Here is a 19,754-nt window from a genome sequence, read left to right on the forward strand (position 1 = left end):
ACATTTCCTGTTCACTTATTGCATATTTATCTTTAACACCATTTACCTCAGTAGTTGCTAAGCAGAAACAAAGCAACCTGTGGTCCACCTTTACCCTGTAAAATAAACCCCTGTCATGTTTGTGTCTGTAAGCATGTTTTGCATTCATTCATTACACTCCCCGCCATTCCTGCAAGTTAGGAGCTGTAAAGTTAAAAGCTACATCAAGTCCAGGCCTTTGGCCTGGCCTATATATAAATCATGTGTGTTTGTAAGCGTGCATGCAATTAACCTGCTATGTTCTCATCTTCCCTCAACATGTATCACCTGGACACTCTCACCAGTGAAGCTTAAAACCTGTTTGGACGGAACATCAACTCTAAACAAGCACAGTTACGCATTGTGTATAAAATTAACTCAACCTGTAAATAGAGACATCACTGTTATGACAAACATAAAATAATACTGTACAACACGTTATTAATACAGTCATCCTAAGGCAGATTATATGATAGCAATAAAAATCTCTAAATCCCCAATCCCAACAGGTCCTGCTTTTAAATCTTCCCTGACTTTCCCTTCAAGTTCTGCTGTCTTAGTATAATAATTAGGTCCTCCTAATCCCATTAAATCTGCCATATTGATTCCTTCATGTGTAAATGTCAGGTTTCGAGCATCTAAAACTTTACTCAGTCTCTGTTGTGCTAATGATGTCATAGTGAACGCCTGCAAGTTCACATAAGCCACCACACTATGTTAGTTAGAACTTTTAGTGAGTGTTCTCTCCCTACATGTGCTGTTTCCTATATTATTTTGGCAGCCCCTGCTGCATGCTGTGCGCATTTAGGGTGCCTTGCTTCTGTTGGACTCAACCTCATACTAACCTACATAAATACCTGTCTTAAGAGAGACCTCTGCACAGCTCAGACGCCAGTTGCAAGAGCTCTCTAACATTAGAATCATCCACTGTGACTTATATAGTGTTATTTCGGTACTTTATACTTCACACATTTTCAACGTTGTTTATATGGGGAGTTCCTCTTTTTGTGTCTATATTTATTAATATGCCTTGTGCACTAAAACTTCCTGTTTTTCAGTCTGGCTGAGCACTTGTTTGTGAGTAAAAACTGACCTCTACAAGCCTTCACAATTAAAGTACATAAAACAAGATAATGAGCCGATACACATTACAAATGCTTCATATATACAGAGAAAAACCCAATCATCCACATTTCACTATTTTGTTCTTTGGTTCAGATTTGGATTCTGTATTGTTCTTTATTTCTTATTCTTTATATTTACATTGTTTTTTGCTAGTCTTGGTTTATTATTGTCTGTTTGGGAGCTGACATAGTCTCTATAAATAAACTTCTTTTGGTGGAGTAGCATCAGGAGAGAAGCTCCAGAGAGGCATCTTCCATGTTAAACACTAAAATATAACAAAAGAGATCTTCTCAACGTGTTGTATATTTTTAATATTTCCTTATTATTTTGTCATAAAATAAATCAACCAAATAACTTAAGCTGTGTGACAGCACCTTGCGTTTACGCCAGGCTGTGAACTGCCCTGAAGCTACACCCCCTTTTACCCCATTTACTTTCTCAATCTTAGTTTAAACTATTCCTGACCTTCTCCTTCTCTCGTCTGATCATCTCAAGTACGTCCTGTACCCAATTTGCTTCCTCTTTTCAAGTTCCACATTTAATTACAAGCTCCAACACATTTGCCCTATATGGCTGTCTCGACGTGTTTCCTGTCAACTTAACAGAGTTATTCTCAAAACTCAGAGCTGAAGTTCCCCTTTTCTAAGTCTGTCTGTTCTACAAGAGAGCAAGTCGGTAAACAAGTTTATCATCACAAAGGTTATTAGGTAAAGGTCACGTAGAAATTTGCTTAGTAACCCTAAAAGAACACATTTCATGTAGCTAATCGCATATATTAACACCCCCCTTTTTGTGACACATCTCATGTGTTACAAACTCAAAATCCTTCACTCAGGTTAGGGAATTAAAATAAAAGTTTAGTCCTATCACATTATGTATAAATGCTCCATAACTTCAAACCTGTTTTTAAGGAATGAAATCAAAGTAATCATCATGTCAAAATCCCTTCTTGGCTCCATCCACAGCCTGCATCCTTGAAACGTCCTATAAACAAAAGCCTGTGTGTTAACCAGAACATCACCTTTTATACTCAGTTTCTCCACTTATGATCCAACCTGTGTTATAACAGAAAACTTAAAACAGAACAATTATCAGTCATGTGTCCAACCTTAGTCCAGTCTTTTGTCAGTGTCCAGTCGGTCCAACCTATGGTCTGCCTGGTCCGTCCATTCACCTGTCCATTCCCACACATTCACTCACACGCATTACCATCAGGTATTGCTGACAGTGGAGACTATCTCGCAAATATTCAGTCTTCACTCTCAGCAACATCAACTCATTTATTTGTTTTACTTTGTTTTTAAGAAAATAGTTCTTTCTGCTTTTAGACTGGATTGGCTCGCAGCAATCCTTTTAGACAGAGACTTAGCCTTCTCCTCTGCCTATTGTAATCTGGAGAAGGTCACCGAGAATTTTCAGCGCTGTTATCCACTCTTTTGCAGGCCTGCTTAGAACAAAAATGAGAAAAAGAGAGCTGATTATTAGCTCATCAAAACACAAAACAAAATCACCTGACAGGTTTTTTCTAAGTGCACTGTTACAAAAATGATGAACCCCCTTAGACATGTGCATATTTGATAAAACTCCCTCTATTAAAATAAGAAAACAACACAAATCTAACCGATAGAAGTAACCCATCACTACAACAACAACCTCAACAATCTTAAACACAGAACATTTTGCCACAAGTTCTTCAAGGTCCTGACTCTCTCAGGTCAACTTAACATAATTTCACCTGCTCAAAACACAGAAAATCTCGTTAAACACCACACAACTTGCACACCATCAACACTAAATTCTAAATTTTCTCTTCTGAAAACTTACTACACACTAAGCGAGTTGGACAACATGATAAACAGACTCCTATGCTAAACCTGCTATCTGATCTTCATGAGCTCTTTTGTATTCTAAGGTTAACGCATTTTCTATTTGTGTGTGTGATTGTGTATATGTTTCTTTTCGTGGTTTTTCAGACTCCCTCACAAGGTTCCACTTAAACAGTCAGTTTTTCTTTCCCAAATTTGATCTCCTCCTTAAATAACAACATTCCTTGTCCTCAGCCAGAAGTTAAAGCTTGATTTTCAGGTTCAGGGAACAATTCACCCTGAAAGACAGTGAGTGTCTCCCCTCTTGGCTCATCACTCGTCATTGTTAATGACGTTTCCCCTCTGCCCCAGCGGCTTTACCCTTGTAGTCCCGTCTCCTCCAGTGAGTCCAAGCTCACTTAGGGACCTAGGTTCAAGCAATCGTGACTGCGCCTTGCCTTAGGTTGTCCCAGGGTTTCGAGGTGGGATCTTACCCGTCATGGGCTGTCCAGCCTTCCATGCTTCGCCTGATACGGGGCCAACTGGGCACGGGTGCTATGAGGGGAGGGGACACACTGACTCTGGAAATCAAAGGAGTGTAAGCTGCTTTCTTCATTTCATCAGTATATTAAGCTATCTCACTTCTTGATTATTCCCAACATTTCACCTGTAACAATTTGTGTACGTGTGTTTTCTATTCATTAATGTAATTGTTAGTTCATGTATTTATTTTCTCAGTCTTTCTTTTTCTAAAACATGTAATTAATATATTTTATTACTTTTCTTAAGACATTCAGTCTCTAATTGCTCTGTTTTCATGCTGCAACGTCTCTCCCCAGCTATAATCAGACTTCCTGTTTGACGCACACACACTCTCTCAGGCCTCCTCTATTCACGCACTCTCCTATGAGTTATTATTACTTATTTATTATTTTGTACAAATCACACAGAATCATTCAAATCAAGTACTCACAACATTCACACACTTAGAAGCACTCAAAATACGCTTTCCTAAGAGTATTTTATCAAACATGCTTGCTGAGAATCAGAAAGAGCAAGTAGACAACACTCAGTGCGTCTGTCCTCTTAAAAAGAAGAGAAATAACGCATATGGGACAATTCTCCCCATCTTAGACAAAATGTGACCTTAAATGTCCGTTTCCAAGTCATGTTCTTCTCTACACACAACTCTTGGCCTCCAGGGCATAAAACTTTAAACCTAAGTTTTTACTTTTACCAGAACTAGTACTTTACCAGAACCCTCATACGTCCAATAAGACTGCTATATGTGCAATTCTTTCTTTGACAAAGTTGTATTTTGTATTTTCTTACTCAGCTGTATATAGTATTGGTATTCTATTTTATTCTATTCTACTTTATTTTATTGCATTCCAGTGTTTTCTAATTTCTGCTGCATAACTTTGCACTTTTGCTTTAACAAAACAAATTTCCCACCGGTGGGACTAATAAAAGTCATCTTTATCTTTGACTAGCCCTAACCTAAATCCTGTCTCATCCACTGCTGAAATTCTAGTTCAATGAACACGTGTTGCAGTTTAAAATTAAAAGAGGAAGTAACTCACACCCAAGTACTGTGTGTGTGTTAATGTCTGTGTCCCTTTAAATGAAAAGAGGTGAACACATGTGGTGAGTTTTCCTCAATTTACACAAAATATGACATGAAATATCCTTTTCTAATTCCTGTTCTTCTTTAAACACCATGAATGACCTCCAGGTCATAACCTTTGGACTTATAACTCTGATATAAGTCCACACAGCACACCAAGCACAGAGAAAATTCAACCTCAGTGCTTCAGGATTCTCCTCAAAATTCAGAAACTGTTTCTGTCATTTATCTCCCAAGAACTTCATCATATGGACCTCGCCGGGTCCAGTAATCTTCAGCACACGTATCTCACTGCAGCCAGTGAAGATTTAAAACAGTTTATTTTCTCAGTTTACCCAGTATTAACTTATCAGGTGGACCGCAGCCGATCCATACATCTCAACACAATCGTGTGTTCACCTTTACACAACTTATTCTTCACTTGTATCACAACACATCTAGTAATATCATCAGAATTACTTCAACATGGTAAACATTGATTTTCCTTTAAAATCAACTTACCCTTAAAACTCAAGATCACAGCTGCCTCGATTCTCTGAAATCCTGAGTCAGTTAAAACACCTTGCTCAACTCACGGTGTTCTTTTCTCGGACCCCTTCGTCCGAGCTCACTCTTTACCCGGCATCTCCCCCAGATTGTTACGAGATCTTCATAAACCCAAAAGTAAGCATATTATTTCCCTAGTCAAAAGTCAAACCGTTACTCACAGTAATTTTTAATCTCACAGCCTTTGTGTTTTGAGTCATGGTCAGTGGCCCCTATTTCACAGCAAACATGCACCTCTGTTTCAACCAGCCCTGTCTGACCATCCGTTATTGGAGTCAACACAAGACTAAACGTAAAGCCAGTCATATCTCTGCTATCTTCTTCCAAAACTCCATGGTCTGTTTCCTCCATGGAGTGTACAGGTTACATTACAAAACTACATTTGAAAGCCAATCGCACACATGCAAAATGAGACAGACATGTATCATAAAGTAGTCATCGTATTTAACAACCGTAATGCCAACAAAGTAGAAATAAAAGCAATTCTTCCCTTAAAACACCAATATAAGTCGTCCTTCACCCAGGCTCTGCAGTCAGTCATTAGCCACTCATTAGTAAACAGGAAATGTCACTCTAAATAAGTCACAGGCATCTCATTTACATAGACACAGACACACTCTCAAAATAACCAGCCTGCTGCAGTGCCCGTGGCAGACAGAGCCTATATACAAACATAGAAATTATAACACAGAGACGTCTGATAAATTAAATAATATTTACAAGGCCTTAAATTGCACAACCTACATAATTTAGACAAAATTTGAATTAACCCTCCAAGGGACAAACTCCAAGTTTTTGATAATCAATGACCCAGTATCAGGTCCAACCTGTGTCTGGTCTAATTGCTAAAGTTCCTAAGTCAATTTAAAAGCGTCCAACGCCCAAGGTCCAACCTTTACTACCCAAAAAAGTGCATAAACCGTTCCAAACGGTAAACTGATCCAATCAGTAGCTATTTAGGAGCGTCGTTGTTCTCCACACTTGCCAAGTGAACTATCCCTCCCAGAGGAAGATGTCGATCGTCACCGACAAATTGGAAGCGTCACCTTCCGACAATGCACTTCCTAGAACATCCCACAGTTCCGTTCTACATAAATTTAATTATGTTTTTAAAGACATCCTATGAAACCACCAAACCGACTTTATTGATGTCCAAGCCCAGCTTTATATTCAATTATGACTGTATCACCATACACAGTTTCCAAATTACCTATAATCCTAAATTCAGTAGTCCAACTACTTTAAATTCTCTTTCCTTAGCAGTCCAACTCCATTTAAATCCTCGTAGCAGTCCAACTGCTTTTCCTTTACTGTCACTTAACCTTACATTATCATTACTTCAACCCTCATGAGATTTTCACCAAAATCAAAACAGACCTTTACCAGTAATTTTCAGTGAGTAGACTTTCAATTTTGTCAGAACCAATTCAGCACTGTTTGGAAATAATTCAACAGGTAGTGCCTTACCTTTGAATAAGCCGGCTTATGTCCACTCACTTCGACCACTGACTCGTGTCTGCCTGTTTGAGCGCCTCGGACCCTCTCAGTCTCATTCTCCAACTTTTCTCCCTCAACCTCGGCCAATGCACCAAATGTTACGGGTTCGAAATTGAGGATGAGAGTAAAACAATGATAGTCCAGAAGAGGTCGTTCAAACAATTGATTTTAATGCACGCAGCGTGGAGAGGTGTGAACTGCAAAACAGTTGTACATCTCTACCCAAAATACACTCTAGACTGCTTTTATAACATCAGGGTATTGTAACGCCCCTTCTTGCGTTTACAAGCACATAATTTGCATGTACAGAACATTCATGTATTTTAAGAATTAAATGCAACATAGAGGTTCCTCCTTGTGGCATACTCTTCCGAATATGGTGATGACCTAAGGCCTTTGAGGTCACCATGGACTGGACATCCTTCCGTCACCTGTAACTAGGCAAACTCAAATACCACAAGAAGCTGAATACATTCAGGCCTTTGCTCAGCTACTATTTTACTGTAACAATATACTCAGCATATGAGTTATGATACATATATATTTAACTCAATCATTTTAAAGTAGTTATAACTGCACCTGTAATAAACATGTTAATATTTGATTATGATAACCCCTATAATATAAATTATAACATAATGCCAGCAGCTTCAATAAACGCTTTGATGAAATGATAATTAATGCAACAATAAGATGATGGTTATGTAAAATAATCCCTGTAATTCCACATCTGCCAAATGTGCAGCAATTTAATTTATTTATTCTCTTTAGCTGATAGTTTGTGGGGCCCAGGTAAACTGTATAACTGCATCTCTACCAGTTTCTCTGCACTCCAGCCTCCTCTGTGCCATGTGAAGGGATTTTACTTAAGGCAGGAGAAATTATCTCCACGAAAAGGAACAGGTTCGGCCATCGCACAGTGGAACTAATTTTCTTCTTAAATACAAATGGAAAAGGGTTACCTTAAATGCATCATGTTTTGAATTTGCAAGTTCATAAGCATTTTCCCTTTCCAGTTCACAATAAATTCTACCCCCAGGTCAAAAATATGTATAGGAAAATTTCCCTAATGTAATATTATTTGTAAATATACCCCTCTGGCGATTAACTGCATACGTACATGGAGGCAGGAGCTCACAGCAGAAGCCTACTCCATAATGTATTGTACATTATTATACGTACATTATATGTAATATGGTATTTTTCAATTATTGTATTTACCAACATCAAGAAGTCACAAGTAAAGAAAGACCACAGAATGGTGCATGTTCAAACAAGGAGAGTTTACTAGTCACAATTATTTATTAAACAAATAAACCACATTTTTTAACCCCCCAAAATACACGTTCAAATCAACACAACGGCGGCCCAATATCAGACAGAATTTCACTCTGTAGAGTGGGCAATCATAATGAAGCAGTTGGTTTTATTTTGTGGATTCAAGCTGTTCCTCATATTTTTGGCCTCAAGATGTCACCAGAGAGGACTGTGTTGAAAAGCTTCGAGTAATGAACCGTTTTTCAATACAAGCTTCAATGTTTCAGAAAGCTTCATTTGGCCATCACTACTAAACAATAACCTAAACTGGGTGAACTAAAACTAAACATGAAAAAAAACCTTAAACATGGTGAACTGACATGGATACCTGAAGTTGTGACGTGGATAAGCAGACACACGGACTAAATACACGGGAGGATAATGAAGGAAAATGGAAACACATGGGGGAACAGCTGACACACATGAACATAACAACGTTACAAGAGGAGAGTAAAACTAAAAACATTGAACATAGGAACACAGGACCCCTTCAAAATAAAACAGGAAACAATGAGACGCAGACATGACAACATGAACTTGACAACATAAGACTCACAGACATGAAACAAATGAAGGGCAAGGGAGACTTCACAGGGGTTGAAAACACAAGGGGGAACTAATAAGCAAATGAACATAGGAAACCTAATCAGCTTAAACATACTATAAACATCAAAATGAACTAAAACTCAAAACACTGGGTCATAAGACCCAGGATCGTGACAATCACTCCAGATGAACAGACAGAGGAAAGTGAAAAAGTGGATTCAGCTAATGAGATCCAGACTGACCTATGACAGTGGGTAACAGAAATATGTGAGGAGAGCAGGTCACTTGCTGCAGCAAACAGGGATCGAGATAATATTCACTTTTCCCTGAGATTATTCCCCATATAATAATACTGGCAAGTTACTTGCCACTCTGGACAGGAATAATGGTCTCTCTCTTCCAAAGCACCAGGATCACAGCAAGTTCAGCCACTGTTGAAGCTGAGTTCAAAAACATAAAACAGGGCCTTTTCAAACATGAAAACTTGCCTGTTCGAGTCGATTGCTTTATTGCTCGTCATCTTTCCTTCATCGAAGGAAATATGCAGATTTGTTCTGCAAAAGAAAAGACCAAAGACGAGGAAACAGTGGGATCACTGAAAGTCACAGATGCCAATTCTGGATCCATGACGACTCACAGTGCAGAAGACAAAATAAAAATGGATGCTCACCCATTTGTGGGATCTGATGCTGCCACAAACATTCCTCCGGCTGATGAAGATGCAGTTGAGAACTGGAGGGGCTGTTCCACCCAAAAAAAGGAAGACGACTTCCTACCTCTCTCCATGTACCGAATAGTTCCATGCAGATGAATCTTTTGGGGCCAAAAGAGTGAAGGTGGGATTATTAAAAAACGGAAACCATCATCAGCCTATGAGATTAGGGGAATCAACGATCTCTGTGCTCAATACCTGTGCATTTGATGCATTTTTTCAGTGCTTGTGTTGTGCCTTCTGTGACAGCTACACATTTCACAATGCTGTTCTGAAAGACATTGAAAACCAAGTCTTGCAGCTGGTGAAAGCCATTGCCACAGATGGTGTGACCCAACAAACATACAGGAGGGCAGAGCTGCTTAGTGTAATGTTTGAAGCTGTCCGGTTGAGGTCTGGTGAAATCCAAATCAATGCTCAGTGCAATGTCTCTGCTGTAATTGCTAAGACAATGAGGAACATATCAAGTGTTTATTTTACAAAACACTGCTCTTCACAGCACTGCTACCTCAGAAAAGGGATGAAAAGGGAAGAGCCATTTGTTTGTCCTGCTATCTGTGTCCTCAAAGAGTCTGGTATGGCTCATCTTGGCACTGCTGTGGAAGCAGGACTTGGCCTACTTGAGTCTACCTGCCTCAGGCCACTGTGTCCATTCTGTGTCCATCAGAATTCAAAACAGAAGACAGCACCACAGGAAATGAGCACTGTGCAGGGACAATTACTCACAGCTACAACATTGGAGATATCGTGTGGATTGATACTGACCTTGCAAACCAAACAGAATTTCCATTAAGTGAATTTCCCTCCAACCTGGTTCTCCAAGGAAAGTCGTTCACTTTGAGGGCATTAATTGCTTTCCATGGAAAGATGACTAGTGGTGGTTTGGGGCATTACACTGCATACTGCAGGAGAGCTCCATCTGTGTCGGAGTTCTATGATGACCTGGGAAATGGAGTGACAGGAGCATCTGAAAAGAAGAAAATACAACCCCATGCTATGTTATACACAGTATAATGAGTGTTGCATGCATTTTTCTGTTTTATTTGGTTCATTACAGTTACATGTGTTCAATATGGCTAGTTTCTTTTATCAGTAAGTTCAGTTTTTCAAATAAAGTTAAATTTCAAAATTAAAAATCTTTTTACACTCTTTTCTTTGTCGGTCTGATGTATATTTGCTTTTACACACCCATTCACCTTCACCTGTAGCCTCTTGAAAGTAACCGTTCCATTTTTCTGTCAATAATTTTTTCTGTATTTGTTTTGTGTTGACCTCATGGCTTAGGTCAGGGGTCAACATCCTTTTCAGTTCAAAGTGCCTCTTTTCCCCTACAAAACGTGTCTAGAGCCTAAAAGAAGAAAGAGCTGATAAATATCTAGAAAATGAGTTGTTGTATCGTGAAAGCTTTGGAAATGTAAATAAAAATGTTTATCTTTAGAATTTAGAACAAAATGAATCATCTAACCTTTAGAATGGCAAAAAGTATTCGTTAAAATGAAGCCAGCTAAGTGAGTCCTTTCCATAAAAATGCAAAATTAGGAAAGATGGGCAACCAACCTGAAATTTACAGCAAATAGTTTTGAAGCTAAGAAACATTTAATCACTTCTAAAAGCCTTGTACATTCTATGAATAGCCAATGCAGATATTTCATAAAAAACAAACTGCTAACAGAACCCCTTCTTGTTGTCTTTATAATAAAACATAACTTACTTGCTCTTATAAGAGCCACAGTGGAGGGGCCAGAGAGCCACATGTGGCTTTAGAGCCGCAGGTTGATGATCCCTCGCCTAGGTGCTGTGGAATATTCAATTTTCTACATGTAGGTGGCAACCTATCAAAAAGCATACTCAAAATAGCACTTGAAATTAATGTGAAAGCAAACAAATATTTATTTTCTGAGACAGCTACATTGATACTAATCAACATATATAATTAAAAACAAAATCATTGAGACAAAAATAATTTCGGTATACATGAATCATTTCACATGTAACTCACAGTTTTCCACAGAAAAAAATAAAAACTTTAGCCTACCTTGTGTACGTTTCTGCACTGGTAACATCAGAAATATCGACCTTTCCGCTGACTAAATTGGTTTACTAAAATGTACGGAAACACACAAAACATTCTTAAAAATAAATACACAGCAAGCCTAAAAAAAGTGGACAGTCTTCTATAAAAGTGCATAACTCCACAGCTGCTGAAACTCACTACCACAGACATTGGTGTTATAGCGTAGGCCGTAATAAATAAACGATAATTTTACCTGACCATTTTGGTCTGTTTTGAGGCAGCCTGGGGGATGGTGACCTTTGAATGACCTATAAAATAAAGTTTAATATCTTAAAAACAGTAGCAACACAAATGATAATTTTACCTGCACAAATCAGCACAAACAAAGCACTAACTGCTCCGCCTATTTGCCTTTACGTTTCAAGTGGGTGGGGGGTCAGCTTCACTCTGCTGTGCCAAGGTAGGTGTCACCGACAAAATTTGTTCCCCCTGCGTCGCGAGCATTCGCTGGGAACGGAGTGCAGATCCAGTTTACTCCGCCTCCATTACAGACAATTAATCGTGGAGGTGAAAAAGTGAAAAATGGGTGTCGTTACATTACCATTCAGTTTGAGGGTTACAACAGAAAATTATATATTTATTGTTCTCATATGGTATCGGACGGGATTATTTTAACAAACGTAGGACATTTTGCCTGATAATTATTTTTATCCTCCTGTAACTTTACTGTATAAAGAGCTAAAACCTCCAAAGTTTAAGGAGCAGTTAGTCATTATAAGAAGTGTTTGTGAACTAAAAATCAAGAATGTGGGATACTGTTTGTCCATAATTTGGAGAGCCCAGCATGTGCTCCCGAAGCAGGGGAAACAAATTCTGTCGGGGATCCCTACCTTGGCACGACAGCTGTTGTGCAGGTGAAATGCTTCATCATATGTTCTAGTCTTTGGCTTGGAAGGAAGTTGGTTTGGAAGCATATTTGGTGATGCTTCAGCCTCTGCTCTGCGTTTGTGTGGGAGCCCAGTCAAAAAACCTGCCCCCCCCCCCCCGGGCCTATTCATTTATGTTCTATTTGAGCTACCCTATTAAGGCCTGATCTACTAAATAGAGGACATCCTGGGCTTCCCATTGATAGCTCGTGTGTTTGGGTGGCTTCTTTTAGCTCCAAAGAGAAAGGAAGTCTTAGGAAAAAAAGTTCAATGGGTAGATTCTTTTATATGAATCAAAATCTCTGAGGAATATTTCCAATGTTTTATCCACTTCCTGACAACTTCACTGTAACACACTAAAGAGTGGAAAAAGATTGGAGCCTGCTGATGGATTTAAGGCCTTTAATTGTGCAAAGAGGTTTATGGCAGTAATCTCTCGATTAAAAGCTATAAATTAGTCAGTATGAACTTCTCTTTATCTTTCAACACTGTTGTGATACTTCTCATCAAAGGTATAGATATTTTAATAACTGTTGTGTTTCTCAGTAGCACAAATTATCCTTTAATTTTTCTGTAGAGGGAAATAAGTTGTTTTCTGCATTCATGCTTTGATAATGAAATGAGATGTAGGTCAACATTAACAGTGGGAAAACATTAAAGCCAAAAATGTTTTATTGATGCAAATAATGTTGACAGAAATATTCACAATAGTAATACAATACTTATAAACATTTAAAGACAAGTAGATTTGTCCATTAGGGATAAGAAAAATTAAAAATACATTTTTTATAGTTGAATCAGGATGTTATAATGTTGATCACAATATACCATTAGTTGTTAAGGTAAACCTCCCAAAGACTGATTTTGTCACTGAAATTTTTTAAAAAAAAATGTAGATTTGTAGAGTCTTTTTGGTTACAATCAGGATTAATTAATATTTGAAGAATTATAACAATACTTATGGAGGCCACAGACATTAACCTCTCACTTCCTATCAGCTTTCCAGTGGTTCTATAGTCCATTAGATCTGTTGTTCATTATACTCAAATAAATAAATACTAGAATTGATTTCTGTCAAATGAGAATTTGATTACAGGGTTACACATTTGACTTTCATTTACTTTCATATGTACCTAAAGGTGCCATTTGTTTTCAATATCGAGAGACAGTTTTGTCATTTACAATCATAATTGTAATCAGTTAGATCAGTGGTTATTTATATTTGGCAGAATCAGTTTTATAGATTAATTTAATTTAAATTCTGTTTTATTTATATAGTGACAAATCATTACAGGGGTCACCCCTAGGTACTCATTTACAGAGTAAAATTTGATAGGTTAATTAACAGGATAATGTATTGTCTAGCAAGAAGCACAGTCTTTATTACTGTCAGTGATCAGTAAAACCAGAAGTTAAAGCCTATTCTTCAACTGATAATGCACTTTTAATCTGGATTCTTTTGTGTCTTATGCAGAGAGGAAGAAATTTACATGTGGAGTGTGAATGAAAGATGTTTCCTTCCTACAGATTGGTATTGCTTGTGTTGCATGCATTCAGCTGCAAACAAAACACCAATTCTGAAACTAGTTTCTCTTCTCCAAAAATGTGCAAATTATTTATACCCTGAGTCTGAGAAAGTGTGACAGCAAAACTAATAAAACACCACAGCTACCACAGATGGATAAACCGAACTCAGATTGTGAACACCTTAGAAGTAACAATTTTAACCATCCTCAATGCTTTAACACATGAATGAATTACAAGCTTATTGTACAATATCACTAAAACAAAGTCTAGGAGGCTGTAGCTGAGAAACTCTCTGCTGTCACAACGACAAAGTGAAGATAAAGAGGAAATCCTCCTACAGCTGACAGATGAACTCTTTTGATTAAGAGAACTTTTGATTAAAAGTTGTTTAAAACATGATTTTTTATACAGTTATTTCTACGCAGTACAGTTGGTTCATGTCTTTAACAGCCTTATAACTCAGCATCAGAAAATGACTTCTCTTTGCTGCGAGTGGTGATCATTGAGTTTGTATATGTGTATGAGCGAGAAATCTCTTCCTGGAAGGCACTCTCCAGCACATTCAGGATGGATTTGCGGACTTTATCCTTAAAATCTTGGCCCATGAACACATACAGAAGTGGATTCAGGCAGCTGTTGAGAAAGGCCAGACTGGTGGCTATTGGCGACCCAATTATGATGATATCATCTAATATCTCACTTGAATATTCTGGCATGGAATTTGCCATTTCAATTAGACCCATGATGTGAAAGGGAGACCAGCACAGAAAGAAAGTGATGATAATGGCAGCGATGATCTTAAAGGGGCGACTTGACTGATTGGCCAGTGTGCGGTTTCTTCTGAGACTATGGATTATGACAGCATAACACGAGACAATCACAGTAAAGGGCACAACAAATCCCAGTAGGAAGCGCGTGAAAATCATGGCCTGATGACGAAACAACTCAGTCGGATCGTATGTGTCCTCGTCATCAGAAAGAGCAAAGTTGTTGAAGCAGTTGATGATATCCTTATTGTGGTACGATGGCCCGACGTCCCTGAAGATGAAGTATGGTGCACTGAGAATCAAAGCCACCACCCAAACACACAGACTCACGTAGGATGCCTTGCGTGCATTTCGGTGGTTCTGAGCCCAGACGGGCCACACCACAGACACACATCTGTCCACACTGATCACCACCAGAATGTAGACACTGGCAAACATGTTCAGAAAGCTGATGGTGGTGTTCAGCTTGCACATGAACTTGCCAAAAGGCCAGTGGAAATCCAAAGCTGTGTAAGTCACACTCAGGGGCAGAAATGCAGTGAAGAGGAAGTCAGCCATGGCAAGGTTGAGGAACCAAACTGTGTTAACAGTTTTCTTCATCTTGAAGCCGGTCACCCAGATAACCACTCCATTCCCGAGCACACCGAGGACAAAGGCCAGGGAATACACAACGATAGACATGGTGTTCAGAGAATGCCTCAAACTGGCATACTCTGTGCTTCCATTATACACAGAACCATTATTTCCAATGTCATCTGTTCCATTAATGAGATTGAAAGGGTTGTCTGTCATTACCTCCATCATTGTCTTTGAACCTACAACACAAACAAACATGAATATTAACCTTTTTAGATTTTCCTGAGATTAATAATGACCAACAAAACAAAACTCTTTAAACTGAAACATAGAAAGCAGTTCAGTCACATAAAAAGAAAGAAAGGTTTCCTTTTTTCAATTCCCCTCCAAATCATACCGAAACATGACATAACACCAACATGCCCTAAACAGGACAACTCCATTATCCACCCTTTTAGTGCGCCCAAAGAGTAATTAGAGCAAATATTAAAAGCATTTTAATAAAGTTTACTTCTGCATGCTTGTTTAAAGTTTAATTAAAAAAAAGGCCCAAACCTCAAGTTTTGTACAGCTTGCATGTGCAAATTTCCACTGTGTTAAAATCACAGGAACGTAAGTTTTTTTTTGGTTTTTTTTTTTTTAAAAAGAGAAACAAAAATACGGAAGAGGATTCAAGGTTTAACCACAGAGAACTCATTATAATACATGCAAGAAACAGTTCCCACGTATGGAAATATGGCTATACGTAATCGCATATAATTCTAATTATACTAATACTACTACTACTAATACTAATTGCATAACGTTTATATAGTTCACAGCGCTGCAAAACAATTAAAAAGCCCAGTTCCCGAAATTTTTCCACTTAAAAAAGCCCAACCGTTCTAATGTGAGATGCTTCCCAGAAACACTACATATTTCTTACATTTTATTGTCTTTTCCTACTTAAAAAAGAAAAAAATCGCCTGAATCACAAAGCAGAAAAAACGACAATCCTACCTCTCTCAGCGACCCACTCGGATCTCTGATGTCGAACGCCAGCCCTTTACCTCCGACTGGGCTTTGAAAAAGCTGGAGCTCAGATCGCGGAGTCCTTAAATATGTGACGTCAAATCTGTGACGGGGGGTGCTGAGGTCCCGCCCTCCAACCACCATTGCTCTCAATGCCAATGAACTTCAATTAACTTCTCGAACTTTTGATTTCCATGCATCGGAACATATTCTAATGCACAGTCCTAAACAAGTTTGTCAGGAATTGACTTCATTAAATCTCTCCACACAGAGTGAAGATTTAAGTGTGTGTTTAAGTGTGTTGCCTGCACACATTAAATCCCCACCGACAGTGAAAATGATGCTCTAATCTGCAAGAACTGCTCTAGTACTTCACTAAAACTCCTGCCTCTGCAAGATTTTCTTCATATTCCTTTGGGAAACTCCAAAAGTGAAAACCCTGAGTAACCAAACAACTAAATGCATAAATTGTGGGTTGTTGAAATGACTACCTGAGAAGGAGTGGAGCCTGGACTTCTCATACGCCCACCTGGGCTCCTGCTGCGTAATGTGTTTTTCTCTGCGTGGGTTGAGCTCATGTTTGCTTGAGGTTAGGTGTAATTTCTCTGTGTTGTTGACTGACTTGACATCTTTGCATGTTGGTATATGCATTTCTAGCCTGCACTACATGTCACAGCAGCATCTGTCAGTATCTGTGGTGCTTGTGTAGTTGACAACCCGCAAACAAAACAGATCTGGAGGAAGTCTTAGCAACACATTTATTTTAAATCTGAGTTGAAACTGGCGGTATTTTGGATATTTCTGTTGTAAACTTGTCAGAATCAAATAAGCAGACTTTTACTTTTTAAATAGACTGCAGTTTGTTGACCTGTAAATTTTGGATCAACTCTAAAGCTAAATACACTGGGATATGATGCAACACTTTTGGTCACTCATCACTGAATTCCATGCATTTCTGAGGCATTTTACATTTATTGTATATGCCAAAAAAAAAAAAGGACGGGTAAAGGAATTTGAAAGAATGGGACCAGTAATCAACTATAGACCCGATCACATGCCTAAAACAAATTCACATAACTACCCTGGAGCAAACCTAAACTGTAATTCTGAGCAATTTCATCCATGACATCTATCTGGCACGTTCCTCTTCTTTGCACTTTATGTGTTTTCTGTTGTACTTTACATGACTCCTGAGCTTCCCATTCAAAAACTGAGAATTTTCAGTTTCCTCTATTTTCAGTAAACACATCAACCACATCTGGAGCATCAAAGTATATCATGACAATGTCCAATTAATCAAGTTTCAGGAAGAACAGGGCTGGATAGTTGATATATAATAAGTTCAAGATGGTGGATCTAGGGAACTTTTAGCCACAGAAAATGAAAATCAGTCTCACATCCCCTGAGTAAGGCCCTACCTTTCACTCGGGGGGAGAAATGCTTCATCTGAGTTTAACTTCATCCTCATATTTCCTCCCACGTGGGCTTCCTCTACGCTTGGTTTTGTAGCTCCACTATCCACGCATTTCTACATCTATGTTTTATGTTTAGGAGTTTATCGTGTGAGCATGAATACTTTGTCGCTTCACCTTTTACATGGCCTAACTCTAAAGTTGCAGCAGGCTGAACACAGCTGTTTTGAAACTAACAGTTGAATGCATGTAAATGTAAATGCTGTACCGTTTTCTAAATTGGCTGCTAGTAGATTTTAATCCTCTGAAATACCCTCCCAAAATATCAGTCTCAAAAACAAATATTTGTAAAACCAAAAGAAACTCTGATGATACTAATAATTCAGGAAAACATCAAGCTAGCCAATGGCAGTTATAATAAGTGAACTTGTTCTCACAGTAAAGCACAACGAGGCTTAACTCCTGAACCGATCAGATTCACACAGTTCAAGTTTCTGCTAGAACCTGCCCAGCCCAGAAACTAGGTCCCCCTCTAATGTACACACATCACACAGGAACTGGGTCCTGCCAGAAGTCCAGATGTGAGGGGGAGGAAGAAATGAAAGAAAGTTGTGGGAGGGACAGAAGGAGGAAGAAACACTACGTGTGTGTGTGTGTGTGTGTGTATGTGACCATGTATGTGCTCTCAGTCTCTGCGTGTGTTCAGAACAACACCCTGATTTGAGTGTGTGGGAGGACCCATGAGTCTATTTTCTTTTCTTTTTGTCTTTTTCTAGCAGAGTGTATAAATATTTAGCATGTAAAAAAGTTCCCCAGTGAGCGATACCTGACACTCGGACCAAACTCATTCCATCAGCTACAGGAAACTGTTCTCATCTTTTCATCTCTCTTAAACACGACATTAAGCTGTTCAGCTCCAAAACTAAATTGCATGCCTGTTTTAGCTGAAGTCTAGACAGCATTTAATTTTATCACGGTTCTCTTGAGAAATACATCCACTATTTTTCTGCTAAAATGTGTGTGTGTGTTTTTTGGTGTTTTTTTTTTTTTTTTCATTTTTCTGCTGTGCTGTTTTGTTACAGAACTTAAAGGCAAAGCATTTTGCTAGAGTCTGTAGGGGATATTAATAGCTATCTCAAGGCTATAGTTTGAGGGAAGCTTTCAGAGCCCAAGGCTTGATTTACCAACCAAACCTGCAATTATGTGTATGCCACACAAATACCAATTTGGGTGTGTAAAACAACCAGTGGAGGTTTAAAGAGAATATAGATTTAGCAGAGTGTGATGCACACTGTTGAAGTTTGGAGGGGGTTATTATTTAATACAGCGGCTGTGAGCAACTGTTGTGGAAGGCACACCAAACATATATGTACATTTATACATGTATCTTTCCCTGTCTGTGCATGTGTGTGCCTTTGTGTGTGGGATAGTGAAGTACTAATGACATACTGCAGCTTCCAGCGTCACTGTAATACACCCAGTATTTTGCTTTTGAGTGCAAAACAGTGTGACCTTGCAACTTTTCGAAACTCTAAAAAGGAATGTGTAAATCCCCGAGTCATTTCATGGGGCAACATAAGTGTTGAAACTTCTACACCTCCGTTACACTGCCATAAAGTCACAAGCAGTGGGAATCTGCTGTGTCTTGCAACCTCAAAGGTTTGTTGATCTTATTGCGGTGCTGACTGGAAATCAAACCCTCGTCTCACTTGTGCGGAGAGGTCAGGAATTTTGTTTTTCGAGTCAAAATCCGTGCCAACCGTCTTTGCTCATAAGGGTAGAAATGTTATTTTTTTTTCCACGAATAAACCACACACAGGGAAAAAAGCTGCACCTCAGTAACCCAAACCACTTCCTTACATTCGTCCCTACTTTAAACCGCAGTCCCCCTCAGCAGACCTAGTGAATATGAATGCTCAACCTCAGCTCTGTCTGACAGAAAACAAGCATGGCACTGCATAAGTCATACATTTCTGACACAGTCCTCTCTGTCTTGTCCGTCGGAGAGTATTTTGAGGTAAAGTGGAACGGGATTAGGGGAAACGGAAGTGGTTATGCAGGCAGAGCCAGATGGTGAAATAAATGGAAGTTTTTATGCTTTCCATATAATCTAAGCAAGCGTTAGGGTAGCAAATACGGAAAAACAGATGCTGCGGTGTTGGAAATAACTGGAGGTCAATGACAGTCTTGGGCTGCAGAGAAAGCAGCAGTGAACATTTTTTTCCCTTCCTAATTACTTAATTCATCCAGCTGATCACATCCTGAATGATGTCTTGCAGATGTGCAACTAAACAGGCATCTGGCTATCATATGTGAGACTGTCACAGA

The 19,754-nt window shown here is 38.8% G+C and overlaps 1 protein-coding gene across 1 annotated transcript; it reads right to left on the minus strand.

Annotated features, from left to right (window-relative positions):
- Window positions 1-12,787: 12,787 nt before the first annotated feature.
- Window positions 12,788-16,063, minus strand: LOC116316232 (chemokine-like receptor 1). The gene is made up of 2 exons (XM_039618970.1): window positions 16,003-16,063; window positions 12,788-15,242 (listed from the first exon to the last, which is right to left on the minus strand). The coding sequence occupies exon 2, from the start codon at window positions 15,229-15,231 to the stop codon at window positions 14,113-14,115; it is 1,119 nt and encodes a 372-aa protein (XP_039474904.1). The 5' UTR covers window positions 15,232-15,242; window positions 16,003-16,063; the 3' UTR covers window positions 12,788-14,112.
- Window positions 16,064-19,754: the final 3,691 nt, after the last annotated feature.

The sequence above is a fragment of the Oreochromis aureus genome, linkage group 11 (genome assembly GCF_013358895.1).
Source record: "Oreochromis aureus strain Israel breed Guangdong linkage group 11, ZZ_aureus, whole genome shotgun sequence".
In the NCBI taxonomy this organism is placed as follows: Eukaryota; Metazoa; Chordata; class Actinopteri; order Cichliformes; family Cichlidae; genus Oreochromis; species Oreochromis aureus.

What these genes read in the sequence shown, in the direction of transcription:
- LOC116316232 (XM_039618970.1), bottom strand. Translation starts at nt 15,231, where the DNA reads ATGATGGAGGTAATGACAGACAACCCTTTCAATCTCATTAATGGAACA.